Here is a 19,483-nt window from a genome sequence, read left to right on the forward strand (position 1 = left end):
TAAGTTCTATCTCGTCCAAATTTTTAACAGCAAACCAGATTAAAACTTCTGCTTCAGCTGAGACCGGTTTCCCTCAGTGGATAGAGCCTTGGCCTGCGGACTGGAGGGTCTCGCGTTCAATTCCGGTCAAGGGCATGTACCTTGGTTGCAGGCACAACCCCTGTAGGGGGTGTGCAGGAGGCAGCTGATTGATGTTTCTCTCTTATCGATGTTTCTGAATCTCTATCCCTCTCTCTTCCTCTCTGTAAATAATCAATAAAATACATTTCGAAAAAAACAAAACAAAAAAACCCAAAAAACTGCTGCTTCAATATAATTTGTAAGGACTGGCAAGGTCCACAATAGCTGGGTGGCCCGCTGTGTGGGGAGGCTGGGCGGAGGGTCCACGAAGCCACCAAGTGGAAGGACCTGCTTCTCACCCCGCCCACTGTTGTCGGAGTCCGAGGTTCAGACGAGGATTGGAGGGGAATGGGTCCCGGGTGGAGGGCTCCGGGGAACCAGCCTCCGGAATCCAGCCCCTATGTCCCTCCATCCCCCCTCCCTAACCCCCCCGCTCCCTGGGCCCAAGGGGCGAGGGGCGCGGCGCACGTGGCAACCGTGAGGCCGGCCGCTTTGTGGCGCGCGCGGGTTCCACCGAGGGCGGCGCCGAGGCGGGGCGGGCAGACGGGCAGAGGCGTCCGCCGTCCCCGCCACTCGGCCCGGCCGCGGGCGCCCCACATGGCCAGCCCCGCGGGGTCCGGCTTCCCCGCGCGGACCAATAGCCGCCTGGACGCGTTCCTGCGCCGGCACCTGGCGCCCGAGGTCTACGATGCCATCCGCGCCTATGAGCCGTGCATCGTGGTGTCCGATTCGGAGAAGCACACCTTCAAGTACTTGGTCCTCAGCGACCGGCTCATCTACCTGACCGAGAACCCGCCCAAGTCCATCCGACAGGTTGTGGCGCTGCGGGACGTCGTGGCCATTGACCTGGTGAGGAGCACTGGAGGGCAGTCGGGTGCCTGAGAATCCCTTTCTCCCCCCCCCCCCCCACCCCGCCTTCCAGACCCCCTCCACACGGGGAGCAATCCCTTTCTTGCCTCCGCTTTCCTCCCTGGACTCCCGAACTGTTTAACTTACTTCAGTACTAGCAGCCACACAGGGACACCGGATTGCTACATACATTCCGTATAGAGATGTGTTACAAAAAGGAATTCACTTCAGACTGATTGATTTGCCTCTCAGCATAACAACAATGGCTTGTCTCAGTTTAGGTTCTTACAAGGGTATTTCTTGGATGACATAATCTCACACACCTGGGGAAATAATGAACAACTTAACGGATGAACAAAAACAGACCCAGAGAAAGAGAAGCAGCGATCAGACTCTCGATCAGACTCTCAAACCTCAGAGGGAAAGTAGGGGAGGGTGGGGGTAAGGGGAAGAGATCAACCAAAGGACTTGTGTACATGCAAAGGGGCCTAGCCAGTGGCCATGGACACCAGGGGGGTGGGGGCATATGTAGGGAGGGGTTTGGGATGGGAATGGGGGGATGAGGACAATTATGTGACACCATAATCAATAATAAAAAAAATAAAGAAAAAAAAAAAATAAAGATGTGTTACCTGTCAAACCCCACTCCCACCCCCAATAGGGCTACAGATTTGAGAATCTGGCCTGGTATAAAAAATGCAGTGTAAAGGGATTCCTTCGTTCATTATACACCCAGCTTGTGCCAGGCGCTGTGCTACACAGTGAGGATGCAAAGATGAAGGAGGGTTCCTTCCTAGAGACAGAAAGCCAGCACCAATGCAGATAAATGCCATGTGTTAAGTGCTATTATGCCTTGTTTCCTTTTTTTTTTTTTTTTTTTTTTAATCTCCAGCGTTTAGAGCATGATAGATGTTCAGCTTTAATGAATGAGTGCATCAGTGAGATAGGTGTGCACAGGATGCTTGGCACTTTCAGGCGGAACCCTTGAGCCACACTGGGCTCAGGTCACAATGGAAACACGTCCTCGGTGGGACTGCCATCACAGTGCCCCCCCCCTCCCCTTGCAGGAGATACAATCTAGCAGAGCCGCACCCTGCCCCAGTTTTTATTGTGCTGCTACTGTGTCCCTTTTGCTCCAGGAGTAGATTTACCTTGTCAAGCAGCAGCAGATTGGAAGCAGTCTCTCTTCTCCAATTACGGTTCTCCCCGCCTTGGCTCCCTTTGTCAGAGCTGCTTTCCAGGTGTGTTCTTTTTCCACTGGGGACAAGTGTCTAGCCTTGTCTCCCCCCCCCCCCCCCCCCCTTGTCTGAGTCTGTGTTCCCAAGGGAAGCAGCTGGTGAGACTCTTGATGGGGCTGTTTTGCCAAGAGAATCAGAGCTTGCTTGGAATAGTCTGTAAGAAGAGAACAAAATTAATGAAAACATTCTTTTTTTTCCCCCCTCCTTCTACTTAAAAGACCTCTGTGGGATACTATCAGTGCAAATTAATTCGTTCGTTTGTTTTTTAAAGTAAAAGTTGGGAAGAATCCTACAAAAAGGCTTACCAATTTATTTGGTCATATTTTTAGGTACAAAATTTCAAGCCTAGAGAAGAATGTGGAATGTCTGTAAAGAAGCTGGACAAATATAAGATTTGAGCATGGTTGATTGAATGTCAGTCTGGCACAATAGTGTTTAACGTTGGTTAAAGTTGGGGTAGGCTGGTTAATGGCTCCCAAGAGATATCCCTGGAATCTGTGGATATGTTACATTACATCATTAATGGCAAAGGGGACTAAGGTTGCAGATGGAGTTGAGGTTGTTTACTAATTAGCTAACTTTAAAATAGGGAGATTATGCCCTAGCTGGTTTGGCTCAATGGATAGGACTTCTGCCTGCGGACTGAAAGGTCCCAGGTTCAATTCCAGTCAGGGGCACATGCCTAGGCTGCAGGCTTGATCCCCAGTGGGGGCGGGGTGCAGGAGGCAGCCGGTCAATGATTATCTCTCATCATTGATGTTTCTGTCTGTCTCTCTCTCTCATCCTTCCTCTCTGAAATCAATAAAAATATTAAAAAATAGAACATTTTTTTTTTAAATAGGGAGATTATTTTGGATTATCTGGGTGGGTTCAAGGTAATCACAAAGTCCTTAAAAGTGGAAAAGCGAGGCAGAAAAGGAGTCAGTGGCAGAGTGATATAGCATGAGAAAGACTTACTAGTTTTGAAGGTGGAAAGGGGCCACAGTCCAAGGAAAAGGCTAGGAATTTTGTGCCTGCAGAAGAAATGTGGGCCTGCTGACACCTTGATTTTAGCCCAGTGAGACCCATTTCAGACTTCTGTACTCCAGAACTGCAAGAGAATAAAGTTGTGTGGTTTAATACCACCAAGATTGTGGTAACGTATTATAGAAGCAACAGGAAATTAATACAGTAGTTTTCCCTATTACAGTGTTTTAAAGTGGGTAATTATTTTTAAAAAATATTGTACCAGTGAGAAATAAATGTAATCACGCTAAGCACAAATTCCTTAAAAATCTATTTTTCTGAGTTTTAATAAAAGAGTTCTAGGGTTATTATTATAGTTCAGTGGCTATACTAACCTCCATAGGATAGTATGTACAAACAGGTGTTACAGAATTATTTTACCTGGTATCAATTAATAACCATAGATGTAATTGACTGTCATTCTCCCATGAACACCAGGCCCTTACTTAATACTACAGTGTATAGAATTTTCCTGATTTCTGATTTATATCTCATGTAGTTGTCCTCCTATCCACACTAACAAAAAACCCAAACTTGGATTTGGTATAAGTGATATTTCCTTTGCATCAAAGACCAGCTTAAATTGCACTTGGAGATCTCAGGAGGCCTATGCTATGCTTCATCTCCTAAAAAAGGAGAAAAAAAAAGTTTCTAAGGTTGCAGAGCTTTTATAAAAGGCCTACATTTTCCTTAAGAGTTACTTTTAAAATTACTCCCTAGAGTTCTGCTCTTGTATGCATCAAAACGCTATTCTTTTTTTTTTTTTTTAATATATTTTATTGATTTTGTACAGAGAGGAAGGGAGAGAGACAGAGAGCTAGAAACATCGATGAGAGAGAGAGTCATCGATCAGTTGCCTCTTGCACACCCCCTACTGGGGATGTGCCCGCAACCAAGGTACATGCCCCTGACAGGAATCAAACCCGGGGCCCTTCAGTCCCCAAGCCGACGCTCTATCCATTGAGCTAAACCGGTTTTGGCTAAAATGCTATTCTTTAAGTGCTTCTAAGATTAGACACATTGTGAAAGTGTGAGAACCAAATATCTAGAACAGTCTGTGAGTTTCCTAAGGGTTCCCTCCTAACAGCTACAGAGAAAAAAAAAAAAAAAAGAACCAACTCCAGCAGCCCTTGCCTCCAACGTGTTGCCTTTCTTCTTGTCCTTTCACCACTGCCCCCTCACGGAGTATCTGCTCTCAGCCACCCCAGGCTCTGCGGCCTCTCGAAGAGGCAACAAATGAGCCTTTTAGTCTGTCTTGTTTGCCTGCAGTGTGTATTTTATGTCCTCCTCCTTCAAGGTAGTTCAGATCCCCATATTCACAACTTGCCTCCTGCACTTCCTTTTTCTTCTCTTCCTCCTCCTTCTACTCCTTTTAAAAATCTAAAACACATTCTTAGCTTGGACAGGTTACAGGCAATGCTGAAGGGACCGCTGTAATTTGCCAATTGTGATCCCTGCTTTCCCCCTTTCTGTATTCAGATTGTACACATTTTCTCTTTTTGGTTAATCCTCTCCAGAGGACATTTACCCATTGATTCTTTCCATTTTTTAAAATTGATTAAGGTATTACATGTGTCCATATCTCCCCATGCTCCCCTCCCCCAACTCCCACACATGCCCTCACCCCCCAGTGTCTTGCGTCCATTGTTTATGCTTATATGCATGTATACAAGTCCTTCGGTTGATCTCTTACCTCCCTCCCTCCTCCTCAGCCTTCCCACTATTTTCCATAAGTGAATGAGATCATGTGGCATTTTTCTTTCATTGCCTGGCTTATTTCACTTAACATAATGCTGTCCAGATCCATCCATGCTGCTGCCAATGGTAAGAATTCTTAATTTTTTATAGCAGCTTAGTATTCCATCGTGTAGATGTACCACAGTTTTCTAATCCACTCATCTGTTGATGGGCATTTAGGCTGTTTCCAAATCTTAGCTATTGTAAATTGTGCTGCTATGAACATAGGGGTGCATATATCTTTTCTGATTGGTGTTTCTGATTTCTTGGGATATATTCCTAGAATTGGGATCACTGGGTCAAATGGGAGTTCCATTTTTAGATTTTTGAGGAAACTCCATACTGTTCTCCACAGTGGCTGCACCAGTTTGCATCCCCACCAGCAGTGCACGAGGGTTCTCCGCATCCTCGCCAGCACTTATTGTTTGTTGATTTGTTGATGATAGCCATTCTGACTGGTGTGAGATGGTACTGTGTTGTCGTTTTGAGTTGCATCTCTTGGATTATTAGTGACTTTGAGCATGTTTTCATATGTCTCTTGGCCTTCCTTCTGTCTTCTTTCAAAAAGTTTCTATTTAGGTCCGTTGCCCATTTTTTTATTGGATCATTTATCTTCCTTTTATTAAGTTGTATGAGTTCCCTGTAAATGTTGGAGATTAAACCTTTATCAGTGATAACATTTGCAAATATGTTCTCCCATACAGTGGGCTTTCTTGTTGTTTTGTTGATGGTTTCTTTTGCTATTCAAAAGCTTTTTATTTTGATGTAGTCCCATTTGTTTATTTTCTCTTTAGTTTCCATTGCCCTCCCATTGATTTTTAGAGAGAGTGGAAGGGAAGATGAGAGACACACTGGGAGAAACATTGATGTGAGAGAGGCACATCGATTGGTTGTCTCCCACACATCCTCTGACTGGGCTGGGGATTGAGCCTGCAACTGAGGTACTCACCCTTGAATGGAATTGAACTGGGTGAACCCTTCACACTTTGGGGCCAATGCTCTATCCACTGAGCAAAACTGGCTAGGGCAAGATCCTACACATTTTCTAGGCTAATTGCATTTCCTTGGCTGAGTCCAGGTTAGCAGGCATTTGGTCTGTTTTGCTCATTGCTATGTCTCTGGTACCTAGACCACCGTCTGGCACAGATGAAATGCTCAATAAATATTTGTTCAATATTCAACGTAATCTGTCTCTTCTCTTTCTGAATTTATTGTCTGCAGTAGACATCTGGGTATTTTAGAATACATTTATTCAGCTTTTGCATTCTATCAGTGGAGACTTACCTGGTCAAGTTTTTTCACCTCTATTCCGTGCCTCACTTCCTCTTCGGTGAAATGGAGATAACAGGACCTTACAGAGGTGCTGGAAGGAGTAAATTAACAAATGTATGATAAGACCTGCATACAAGTTAGTTATAATAGCCTTTATTCACATATATTAAGTCAATCAAGTCTCCCCATATGTAAGATTCATATTATTACTAGTATTATCCCCTTTCCAAATTAGTACACTTAGCTTTAGGAGATTTAGGAAATTTGGAAAGAAAATAACTGTTTTTGAGCATTTATTATATATTAGGTGTTTTAAAACACATGATCTCATTTACTATTTTTGAAAATCTACCCAGTAGGTTTGACAAATACATTAAAAAATAGAGTTCCCATCTTTACCCCAAACCATGTTCATCCTTCAGCTTTCCCTATTTTAGTAAGTAACATCTTCCATCATCTTTAACTCTGTCTTTCTCTTACTCCCACATCTAACATACCAGTATATCCTCTTTTTTGAAAAATGTATTGAGGTAACATTGGTTAATAGCATTATTTAAATTTTAGGCATACATATTCTATCTGTATATGCCATTGTGTGCTCACAACCCTATGTCTGGTTTCCTATTTTTACCATATATTTGACTTCCTTCACCCAATTCACCCTCCTCCCACCTTCCTTTCCTTTTAGTAACCACCATTCTGATGTCTGTATTGGAGTTTGTTTTTATTTATTTTGTTAGTTCATTTGTTACTTTTTTATCTCATATTCTATGTATGAGAATATGTAGAATATTTGCCCTTGTCTGTCTAGCATTTCATTTAGCATATTACCCTCAAGATCTATCCCTATTGTTACAAATGGAAGTATTTAATCTTTTTTTATGGCTGAGTAGTATTCCATTGTATATATAACATTTTCTTTACCCATTCATCCACTGACTCTTAGGTTTTTTCCATGTCTTGGCTATCCTATAAAATATAGAGTTAATATGCAAATTTACCATCACCGCAACACACAAGATGGCACCCCCATGTGGACACAAGATAGCCAGCAGGGGAGGGCAGTTGTGGGCAATCAGGCCTACAGGGGAGGACTATTAGGGGCAACCAGGCCAGCAAGGGGAGGGAAGTTAGGGGTGACCAGTTTGGTAGGGGAGAGTTGTTAGGGGCAATCTGGCCAGAAGGGGGGCAGTTAGGTGTCAATCAGGCTGGCAGGGGAATAGTTAGGGGGTCCTGGATTGTGAGAGGAATGTCCAACTGCCTATTTAGGCCCGATCCCAGTGGGCAGTTGGACATCCCTTGAGGGGTCCCAGATAGGAGAGGGTACAGGGTGGGCTGAGGGACACTCCCTATCCCCATGCACGAATTTCATGCACCAGGTCTCTAGTTGTAAATAAAGCTGTAATGAACATGGAGGTACATATATCTTTACAAATAAGTGTTTTCATATTTTTTGGGTAAATATCCAGAAGAGGAATTGCTGATCATACATTAGTTCTAGTCTTAATTGCGAAAGGAACTTCCACACTAGTATATCCTTTTGTCTTGTGTAAAGGAGGAAAAAGTTTTCCTCAGCCCTCTAGGGTTCCTGGCTAGGCCCCTAAACTGGCAAAGACAGATTAACAGGATAAAACCATACAAATGTATTTAATATAAATATTATATGACATGGGAGACTTTATAAGGAAATGAAGACCTGAAGAAAGTTAAATCTGTACATTTAAAAAAATATATATTTTTATTGATTTCAGAGAGGAAGAGAGAGGGAGAGAGAGATAGAAGCATCAATGATGAGAGAGAATCCTTGATCAGCTGCCTCCTGCACATCCCACCCTGGGAACCAAGCCTGCCACCTGGGCATGTGCCCTGCCTGGGAATCAAATCATGACCTCCTGGATCATAGGTCAATGCTTATCTACTGAGCCACACCAGCCGAGTGTAAGCCTAAATTTGATGAGGAATGGAGAGTCATGGAAAAATGAGATAGGACAAAAAGAGGTATGAGCCAAGGGTGATAAACTGGGGGAAGCTTAGCAAGGCCTGTTGTTTGGATTCCTCCAGGCACCCCTGCCTCATAGAGAGGCTGTTTCTTTCCTTGGGGTAAAGGGAGGGCACCTCTCCCATGCGAGTGGGAAGGTCAGAGAGACTTTCCTGCATCTGCCTATTTCTCAGATCCCTTCAGCTTAAAATATTCAGTGTGCCAAGGTGCCATATTTTGGGGTCGCATGTTCTAAACCTTGTCACTTGTCTCCCAATGACCTTTCTTAAACCTTTTTCTGGTGCCAGTTGTCCAGTCCCTTATCTAGACTATTGAAATTGCCTCCAGCTTAATTCCTCTCCAAAGAGCATTCTTAAGCATACATTATGAATTGAATTATGTCACTTTTCTGCTTCAGAGACTCCAGGAGCTTGCCAACTCCTTATTGCCTACAGAAGCCTCTGAGAAGTGACCCCTCCATCTCTTTCTGACCTCTTACCACTTCTATTGGCTCTTTATGCTCTTCTACATGCCGCGGTGCCTTTGTACTGTCCATCCTACCTGGCACACTCTTCCCAGGTCCTCAGAGGATTGATTCCTTCTTGTCTATCCTGTTTCCAAAGTCAGCATCACCTCCACAGGGGTGCCTGCCAGGACCACCCAATCCAAAGTACCATTCTCCTGTCACACTGACAGTATCTGTTTGTTTGAAAGCACTTATCACTACCAGCATTATGAGATTAACCTTTGCGATGATCTATTATCTGTCTCCCATAATACCTGTAGGCTGCATGAGAGCAGGACCTTGTCTGTCTTATTTGTCCCTGTGTCACTATGAATTGTATTCTCTGACACACAGTAGATGGTCCATAATTGTCACTTGCAAGAATTAATACATGAATGAGTGGATGCTCATGTCTACCATACAGTTTGTCTCCTGGGAAGGGAGACGATATTTCATTATTTCCATTTACTGAGGGACCCCATAAAGAAGGACAACTCATCACACTGGGCAGAGCCACTAAATCCTCACAGGTCTCCTGATGCTCAGGTTCAGCTCCACCACACTCCTTTTGTGCTTGTATGATGTGATCCCTGTGTTGTTAATCTTGCATTTTGAGAAGTAATAAGAGTTATGTAAGATGAGACCATTTTATGGATGCATCTTTAGCTTTCTGTTTTAATTTTGACTCATTTGTAACATGTCTAAGCTCTCACTGTAGGAGGCAGAAAGAAGTAGTAAACTCTTTTCAGTCATTTTGGCTTTTTCTTAATAGTGTGCTTGCATAGAGTAGTTTGGATATTGTATTGAGAAACCACAAGAGGGCAGGTTTTTCATCAGTTTGGTTCACTTTTATATCCCCAGGGGATGGAATGATAGTGTATTGGTCAATAGTCTAAGTTAAGATATACAACAAACAACCACAAAGTCTCGGTGATTTTATACAGCATTGTCTTATTCAAGCTACTTGTCTATGGTGGATTAGCAAGGGGCTGTATTCATCACAGGATTTGTGATACTTAATCACATGTGTTAGTAGCAGAGGGTGTATCTCAGCACAAGCTTGCTTAATCACCATGGCAGGGGAGGATTAACGCGGCAAATTATATCCTGGGTTTAAGCTTCAACCCTGAGGTAACATACGTCACTTCTTCTCACATTTCATTAGCCAGAGTCACTTAAAAGGGGGCAGGCAAAAATGATCCTATTATGTGTGCATTCCGCTGTCTGGGAGAGAGAACAGGAATATTGGTGAACAGCTCTAATGCCTACTTCAAATTGTTGCCATTTTATTGAGTACTTACTATATACCACCCAGCTGCTATTCTAAGTGCTTAATTTGGAACTTCTTTATCCTTTTAACAATCCTAGATAATGTTGTTAGCTGTTTAACAGATAAGGAACCCAAAGTACAGAGAATTTAAGCATTTTGCCCCAAGGTCATAAAAAAATGGCAGAATCAGAATTTGTACCCAAGTAGCCTGGCTCCAGAGTCAGTGTTCTTAATCTCAAGGCTACAGCGGCCTCGATTCATAGTTTTCATTATTATCCAGAAAACTCTAAGCTCTTTGAAACAGAAACACCATTGTATATTTTTTATGTTCAATTTTGTACTTTGCAGTAGGAACTAAAAAAACATCCATGATATGAATTGAACTGAATAAACTAGAAGTTAGATAATCAACTGCTGAAAGCTAGGGCTCTTTAATTCTCTGAAATTAAAGCTGATAGGGGAAATCTGAATCAAAACTCTGAATCCAAGACTACTAACTCCCTAGCTGGTTTGGCTCAGTGGATAAACATTGGCCTGTGGGCTGAAGGGTCCCTGGTTCCATTCTCAGTCAGGGCACATGCCCAGGTTTCGGGCTTGATCCCTAGTAGGGGGTGTGCAGGAGGCAGCTGATCAATGATTTTTCATCGTTGATATCTCTAGCGCTCTCTCTCTCTCTCTCTCTCTCTCTCTCTCTCTCTCTCTCTCTCTCTCTCTCTTCTCTCTCTCTCTCTCTCCTTTCCTCTTTGAAATGAATTAAAAAAAGACTAAACGATAAGGTAAATACGGACTTGTTAAAAAATATTAAAAAAACAAAACAAGATATAAGGGTTATCCTCCTGCTTTTTGAATGTAGTATTTTAATATAAGAAAGTCAGTTCCAGTTGCAAATACAAATATAGTTAAAAATGATATAGAGCCCTCTCTGGTTTAGCTCAACGGACAGAGCATCGAACCTTGATTTGAAAGGTCCCGAATTTGGTTCTGGTCAGGGGCATGTATCTCGGTTGCAGGCTCCGGCCCTGGTCAGGGAAGTAACCAATCGATGTGTCTCTGTCACATCGATGTTTCTTTCTCTGTCTCTCCCCCTCCCTTCCACTCTCTAAATATCAATGGCAAAATATTCTTGGATAAGGATTAACAACAACAAAATGATATAGATACATGCATGATGACATATTATTTTTAGTTAGTCAAAGACACTAGGAATATTTTCAGATAAACCTTTAATCACTTGAAGTAATAACAAAAAAGAGCATTCTCTTCTCTCCCCAAATGTCCCTTGCTGCCACTATCAGAGACAAATACTGGACTGAGTGGACCATGATCTGGCTCAGTATTGCATTACTGAGGTTCCTATGAACAACCAAAGATCATTACTTATAACAGGTATCTCTTGGGTCTATGCCATGTTCCAGCCTTGTATCAAACACTTCATTTTTTTAAAGTTATTAGATAATTCTCTTTTAAACAAATCTTTATTGTTGAAAGTGTTATATAAGTCCTCCTTTTCCCCCACCCCGTAAACTCTTCCAGCCTGCTCCTGTCATCCCCACCCTCCAGCGCTAAACACTTTAAGTGGCTTATTTCATTTAATCTTATTCTATAAGAAAGGTGATATTATCTTTTTTTTTTTTTTTTTTTTTTTTTTTTTTTTAATAAGAAAACTGTGGCCAGCCGAAACCGGTTTGGCTCAGTGGTAGAGCATCAGTCTTCGGACTGAAAGGTCCCAGGTTCAATTCCGGTCAAAGGCATGTACCTTGGTTGCTGGCACATCCCCGGTAGGGGGTGTGCAAGAGGCACCTGGTCGATGTTTCTCTCTCATCGACGTTTCTAGCTCTCTATCTCTCTCCCTTCCTCTCTGTAAAAAAAAAAAAAAAAAAAAAAAAAAAAAAGGAAACTGTGGCCAAGAAAGGGTAAATCCTTGCACAAGGCCCTGTATTCAGCAAACACCTGAGTCGAAATGTAAACTTAGGTCTTTTGACCTCAGGGCCAGCATTCTAAAACCACTATGCACATAGCAACCAGCTGTAGGAAGGAGGGGATGCAGCTATAAACACATTTTATTTTAAATTTTTATTTTTTTTAACTTAAAAAAGCTTAAAAAAAAAGTCTTAACAACTTAACTGACTTTAAATTGATTTTTTAGAGAGAGAAGAGAGAAGGTGAGAGAGAAACATTGATGTAGGAGAGAAACAACAATCAGTTGCCTCCCATATACACCTGACCAGGAAGCGAACCTGGGACCTTTCAGTGCATGGCAAGAAGCTCCAACCAATTAAGCCACACCAGCCAGGGCTATTAACACTGTTTTCAATCTCAAACACCATCTCTGTATTCAAGGTCATTGTCTCTCAGAGCTGAGACTGTTAACATTACTGTTGCTAATGAGGTTCAAGGAACAGGTTTGGCTAAAAAGACCCAAGTAGGAGTAGCATCCTTTTCACAGGACCAAGCCTTGAAAGCTTTCTTATTTATTTTGCTTATTTATTTTTATTTATTTAAAAAATATATTTTATTGATTTTTTTATAGAGAGGGGTAGAGAATTAGAAACATCGATGAGAGAGAATCATCAATCAGCTGCCTCTCGCACACCCTCTACTGGGGATGTACCTGTAACCAAGGTACGTGCCCTTGACTGGGATCGAACCCAGGACCCTTCAGTCAGCAGGCTGACGCTCTATCCACTGAGCCAAACCAGTTTCGGCTGAAAGCTTTTTTCTTGTAGTCTTTCTTAGCTGTGACTCTTGGCCCTGAGGCAATGGTTTTCAAGCCTAACACTGAAATTGTCTATTGACTCTCCAGTATTATGATGAAACAGTGCCCAATTTTAAAACTGCTAGTTCCTTTTGGAATATGTGGGTGGATCATTCATGCCAGCAATATTCATAGATTATAAAAATAGCTCATCTAGCCAAAACCGGTTTGGCTCAGTGGATAGAGCGTCAGCCTGTGGACTGAAAGGTCCCAGGTTCAATTCCGGTCAAGGGCATGTACATTGGTTGCGGGCACATCCCCGGTGGGGGGTGTGCAGGAGGCGGCTGGTTGATGTTTCTCTCTCATCGATGTTTCTAACTCTCTATCCCTCTCCCTTCCTCTCTGTAAAAAAAAAAAAAAATCAATAAATATATATTTTAAAAACAGCTCAACTACTCAGACTTCCTTAGAGAATGGCATGTTATAGCTCAGGTAGAGCATAATGGGGAAAAACACATACATCTGGTTAAGACTGCAATGAGTTTTTTTAAATTATGACAGTGGAAGGATTTGCCAAATGCAAGTATAAACCATAAGTTTATACTGAAGTAGAAGCAAATGTAAAAATAGCTTCTACTTCAGTATAAACTTATGGTTTCATTTGAGGGAAATCCATTCAAAATATCTGCATATATTCACTGGCCACTTTATCAGTAGATCGAATCCTTTGGGTTTGCCATTGGTCCTTACTCAGCTTCTCTCTGGAATACTCTTGGAATAGGTAATTTATTAAATTGCAATTTGAGTGAATTATTACTTGCTTTCCTCTCTTTGTTGGAGACTATAGAATTAGAGCTTGATGGCAAGACAGGAAGTTAGGACTTGAAAGAACCATGGAAGTTGAAAGATATCCCACAGTTTAGCTCTTTTTGGGCCTTACATCTGCTACCTAATGTCTCATTAAGTAAAATCATCTCCAAACTGAAGCCAGTACATGAGGTATGCCTTCAGTTTTTCCCTTTTGACTTTTCCTCTGATTTATGTTTTTCTTCTTTCTATACTGTACAGATCTATTGAACAGATATTAGATATTACCAATGTTTTGAATTACGTGGGACTATAAATACACACATGAATTTTAAAAATGGTACCTGCTTTTGAGTATCTCATAATTTATTTTTTATTGAACCAACAAAGAGACTATAACAGATTACACATTAGGAAACCAAAGCCAAAAGGGATGAAATAACTTGACCAATCATACTTCTAGTTAATAGTGGAGGCCAGACTACAAACCAGATTCCATGACTGCTGGTTTATAATGTTTTCCCAACATTCCAAATTCTGTCAAGATGTTGACTGTGATGACCTAGTTTGGTCATAAGGTAACTAATAATTAGGAAAGAAAACAATGAACTGGACTGTAAGAATTTAATTAGAATAATTTAATTAGTTAATTAGATTGCTGTCTGTCTGATGGCTGTCCTTTAGGACACTAGTACCTTATAACTCAGAAATCTGATTTCCAAGTGATTTTAATCCTGATCTTTGTACATTAATTTATGTTAAATTCATTTTTTAGGCTTTCTTATCTGAGATTCTCTTTCATGGTTTCTTTTTTATATCAAGCCTTTGATAGAAACTCTGTAGGTGGCCAATTCATGAAAATGTATAAAAAACGAGAGCCCCTGTTTTTCAGAAGCAGAGAAGTCCCCTTGGCTGTGTGACAGCCATCAGTGTAACCATCTACCACCTCCCTTGCAGTGATGGAGGCCTGATAATGTGCATAGAACTACCTTTTAAAACGCGGTAAACACTGAAAATGGAACTCCCATTTGACCCAGTAATCCCACTTCTAGGAATATATCCCAAGAAACTTGAAACACCAATCAGAAAGGATATATGCACCCCTATGTTCATAGCAGCACAATCTACAATAGCCAGAATTTGGAAACAGCCTAAGTGTCTGTCAGCAGATGATTGGATCCAAAAACTATGGTACATCTACACAATGGAATACTATGCTGCCATAAAAAAAGAAGGATTTCTCATCATTTGCAGCATCCTGGATGGAATTGGAGAACATCATGCTGAGTGAAATAAGCCAATCAATGAAAGAGAAACACCACATGACCTCACTCATTTGTGGATAATAAAGAACATTATAAACTGGTGAACCATAAGATAGATATAGAGACAGTATATCAACAAGTAGACTGTCAAGTTACAGTGGGGACGGGAGGAAGATCTGGGGGAGATAATAGATCAACCGAAGGACTTGTATACATGCATATAAGTGCAACCAATGGACACAAAACTCTGGGGAGGGAGGGGATGTGTGGGAGGGAGGGAGGGGGTAAAAAAAAAATTAATAAAATATCTTAAAAAAAAAAATAAATAAAAAAAAAATAAAACGCGGTAAACATCTTTCGCTCAGGCCCGTGGCGCCAGCAGGATGGGCAAGTGTCGCGGTCTCCGTATTGGCCGGAAGCTCCGCAGCCACTGGCGGGATCAGAAGTGGCATGACAAACAGTACAAGAAGGCCCATTTGGGCATGGCCCTGAGGCCAACCCTTTTGGAGGCGCTTCCCATGCAAAGGGGATCGTGTTGGAAAAAATAGGGGTTGAAGTCAAACAGCCAAATTCTGCTATCAGGAAGTGTGTCAGGATCCAGCTGATCAAGAATGGAAAAAAAAAAAAAAAAAAAATCACAGCCTTTGTACCCAATGATGGTTCTTTGAATTTCATTGAGGAAACTGATGAAGTTTTGTTTGCTGGATTTGGTCGCAAAGGTCATGTTGGTGACATTCCTTGAGTTCGCTTTAAGGTTGTCAAAGTAGCAGTGTGTCTCTTTTGGCCTTATACAAAGGCAAGAAGGAAAGACCAAGATCCTAAGTTTTGATGGTGAAATCACAGTAGTAATAAATTTTCATATGTCAAAATAAATAAATAAATAAATAAATAAACACTGTAAACATACTGTCTTCAAAATCATATTAGAATAGAGGCTTGGTGCATGAAATTTGTGCATGGGGGCTTAGGGGTGTCCCTCAGCCCAGCCTGCACCCTCTACAATCTGGGACATCCCTCTCATAATCCAGGACTGCTGGCGCACAATTGCTCATCTGCCTGCCTTCCTGATTGCCCCTAACTGCTTCTGCCTGCCAGTCTGATCATTCCCGTGCCAGCTTGATTGATGTCTAACTGATCCCCTGCCAGCCTGTTTGCCCCCAACTTCCCTCCCCTGCAGGCCTGGTCACCCCTAATTGCCCTCCCCTGCAGGGTTGATCACTTCCAACTGCCCTCCTTGCAAGCCTGGTCCTCTCTCCATTGAACTCTCTGGTGATAAGTTTTTAGAGAAGAATGTACATATTTGTGTTTATGACTATGAGATTCCAGGACCACCAGTTGAAATATCTTTTATTTTTTATTATTATTTCTATTAATTTTATTCTATTAATTTTTAGAGAGGAAAGGAGAGGGAGGGACACAGAGAGAAACATTGATGTGAGAGCAAAATATCCATCGGCTACCACCACATACTCACTACTGAGAATCGAGCCTGCAACGCAGACATGTACCCTAACTGGGAATTAAACCGGCAAACTTTCGGTGCCTGGGACAATGCCCAACTGAGCTACACCAGCCAGGAGTGAAATATTTTTAAAAATATCATCTAAATGTGTCAGCACTCCAATCTTGGACTGACTGCCTCCAGAACTGTGAGAAATACCATTTTGTTGTTTACACGCAGTAACCAAACAAACAAACAAATAAAACAAGAGCCATACATATGCTGTCTACAAGTGACCCACTTCAGATGAAAAGACACAAAGATTGAAAGTAAAGAGATGGGGAAAAATATTTCATGAAAATGGAAACAAACAAAAAGTTGGGGTAGCAATACTTACACCAGACAAAATAGACTTTAAAACAAAGGCTATATAACAAGAGACAAAGAAGGACCCAGTAATTCAACTTCTGGGTATTTACCTGAAGAAACCCCAAACACTAATTCGAAAAGACATATGCACCTATATATTCACTGCGGCATTACTTAACAATAGCCAAGATATGGAAGCAACCTAAGTGCTCATCAATAGTCAAATAAATAAAGAAGATGTGGTAGATACATGCAATGGAATATTACTTGGCCATAAAAAGGACAAAATCTTACCATTTGCAATAACATGGATGGCCCTGGAGGGTATTGTGCTGAGTGAAATAAGTCAGAGAAAGACAAATGCCATATGATTCCACTTATATGTAGAATATAAGGACAATATAAACAAGAAAACAAACAGAAACAGACTGATAGAGACAGAACAGACGAGGGTTGCCAGAGAGAAAATGGTTTGGGGGGCTGGGTGAAAAAGGATAAGTTATTAAGAAAAGCAAATTGGTGGTTACAAAATAGTCATGGGGATGTGAAGTACAGCATAGTGAATCCTATATAATAAAAGGCTAATAGGCAAATTGAGCAGTAGAATGGCCAGTCCCTGTAGTGTGCACTGACCACCAAGAGGCAGACTCTCAATGCAGGAGCTGCTCCCTGGTGGTCAGTGCATTCCCATAGGGGAAGTGCCGCTCAGCCAGAAGCTGGGCTCACAGCTGGCGAGTGTAGTGAGTGCAACGGCTGTGGCGGGAGCCTCTCCCGCCTCCTCGGTAGTGCTAAGGATGGACTGCTGGCCAGTTGGACATCCCCCAACGGCTCCCAGACTGCAAGAGTGTGCAGTTCGGGCTGAGGGTCCCCTGTCTCCCCCCACCACCCGAGTACATAAATCTTGTGCACTGGGCCTCTAGTATAGTCACAATATTGTAAAAACTATGTATGATGCCAGATGGGTACTAAATTTATTGGGGATCACTTAGTAAGTGATCTAAACATCTAATCTCTGGGTTGTGCACCTACAACTAGTATAATATTGTATGTCAACTGCAATTGAAAAGTAACAAATTATTTCTTAAAATCAGGAAATGCTCTGGCCAGTGTGCTCAATTGGTGGGAGAGTTGTCCTATAAACCAAAAGGTCTCAGATTTTATTCCTGGTCAGGGCACATACCTAGGTTGCAGGTTTAATTCCCAGACAGGAGGCAACCAATCAGTTTTTCTCTTATATCCATATTTCTCTTTCTTTCACTTTTCCTTCCTTTCTCTCTTAAATTCAATAAACATATCCTCTGATGAAGATCAAGTGAAAAATCAGGAAATTAACTCTGATATATCTCTACTATGTAATCCTCAAACCTTACTCCAGTATTGCCCAGTATCCCAATAATGTATTTTTTAATAATAAAAAAATCCAGTAAAAAAAAAAAAAATCAGCCAAACAGCCATCTTTATCATAGAATGTAGATAATTCTAAGAATTAAAAATTAAAGCTATATACTTAGATTATGTTACAAACAAGACAGCAGGCTCCAAAAACTCCGCATTGCCAACCTGAGATGTAATTCGTTTCAGCTCTCCCAGAAATGGAATCTTAAGCTAGTCAGTCAGGAATCACCTTGTTACTGGTCCAAAGTCCATGTGCCTGATGCTTTAAAGGGCCAAAACTCTAAACGTCAGAGCTGAAGAAAAGAAAGGCTTATTGATTGAGAAGGCACCAACTGAGAAGACGGGAGTCTCAGAGGGGTCTCAAATCCATCTTACCGAAGGACAGAGTTCAGGCTTCTTTTATGTCAAACGAGTGACATGGGAGGGGATGTTATTGTAAACCTCAAGCTGCAAGCAGAATTCCTGTAATGGTTAGAAGCTGACCAAGATGCAGAGAAAGAGAGACCACGCGTTTCACTCTATTACAAACTCAGCACTTAGATAATCTGCCTGATGGGCCCCTGCCATCCCCTAAAAGGAAGGAAACTTGCAATAACCAACCTACTATTTTTGCCTAGTATAATGTCCTTGTTCCCACTCTCTTGGCCTATAAAAGTCTTTCATTTTGTAGAGATCCTTAGAGCTCTTTTTTCTGTCTGCTACATTGGATACTGCTCATTTTAAATAGATTTTTGCTCAAATTCACAATTTTTAATATGTTTCAGTTTACCTTTTAGCAAATCCCATCATCTACAGATAACCACAATTAACCACACACACACACACACACACACACACACACACACACACAAACACACAAATTTGTTGAGCAATATTCCAAACTGTGCCCTATGCAAAACTTTGTTGTACAACATTCCAAACTGTGTTCTATATTCCATGCACTATTTTGTAATCTTTTATTTTTATTCTGTAGCATAGCATGGGCATTTCCATGCGAATGAGTACAGAAAAATTTACACGACTTCTTTATCTGAAGGCCACCTTAGTGTATTTAAGAAAAATATGTCTTAAATGGCAAAGCTAACCAAATTCAATGATTATAGCAGCTAAAAAGAGGTCTGGCTCTAGTTCCACCCACATAAAGAAATTAGCATAATTTGACTGAAACTCTGACCTAATGAATCCAGCTGCTTGATTACTGTTTGGATTCCACCCTTGTGTTTTCAGAAGAAAGATTTCTCTATCGCTCCTAGACAAAATCCCCTCCTCTAACCACTAGTAGGGTTGCATTTTAAAATCTTAGCTGTTTTTTTGTAAAATTGGCTTTGGAAAAACTGCCCTTGCCTACTCATTCTAGTTCCACCATTTACTGGTTTTGTGAAGTCAACTTCTGAACCTTAGTTTCCTTATGGCAAAATGGGGTAAATAATAGCTAATTACCTCATAGATTTGTTGTGAGTATCTCTATATATAAAAGCATAAGTGACTGATACAACCTAACAACAGTCGACCAGTCGCTATGATGCGCACTGATGAC

General features: G+C 41.6%; 1 protein-coding gene, 1 long non-coding RNA gene and 1 pseudogene across 7 annotated transcripts in view; 2 read left to right on the plus strand and 1 right to left on the minus strand.

Moving 5' to 3' along the window:
* Nucleotides 1-553: 553 nt before the first annotated feature.
* The window catches only part of LOC311619340 (uncharacterized protein C12orf56), a gene marked incomplete at its 3' end in the record, with an annotated part of 75,090 nt that continues 56,160 nt past the window's right edge, over nt 554-19,483 (plus strand). Inside the window, exon 1 of the mRNA XM_084877589.1 lies at nt 554-969. Within this exon, the coding sequence (XP_084733715.1) occupies nt 718-969 (252 nt within the window). The 5' untranslated portion in view covers nt 554-717. The remainder of the gene's footprint in view (nt 970-19,483) is intronic.
* The window catches only part of LOC311619358, a 102,451-nt gene continuing 83,820 nt past the window's right edge, over nt 853-19,483 (minus strand). For all 5 annotated transcript variants that reach the window (XR_014794477.1, XR_014794478.1, XR_014794479.1 and 2 more), the window contains 5 exons: nt 6,234-6,312; nt 3,165-3,297; nt 2,121-2,361; nt 1,117-1,292; nt 853-966 (listed from right to left, as the gene is read on the minus strand). This is a non-coding gene — a long non-coding RNA (uncharacterized lncRNA). The remainder of the gene's footprint in view (nt 967-1,116; nt 1,293-2,120; nt 2,362-3,164; nt 3,298-6,233; nt 6,313-19,483) is intronic.
* Nucleotides 15,101-15,578, plus strand: LOC311619353 (small ribosomal subunit protein uS12-like; annotated as a pseudogene). The gene has a single exon. The product of its transcript is annotated as a small ribosomal subunit protein uS12-like (transcript).

Source organism: Pipistrellus hanaki, assembly GCF_964339955.1.
Source record: "Pipistrellus hanaki genome assembly, chromosome: 3".
In the NCBI taxonomy this organism is placed as follows: domain Eukaryota; kingdom Metazoa; phylum Chordata; class Mammalia; order Chiroptera; family Vespertilionidae; genus Pipistrellus; species Pipistrellus hanaki.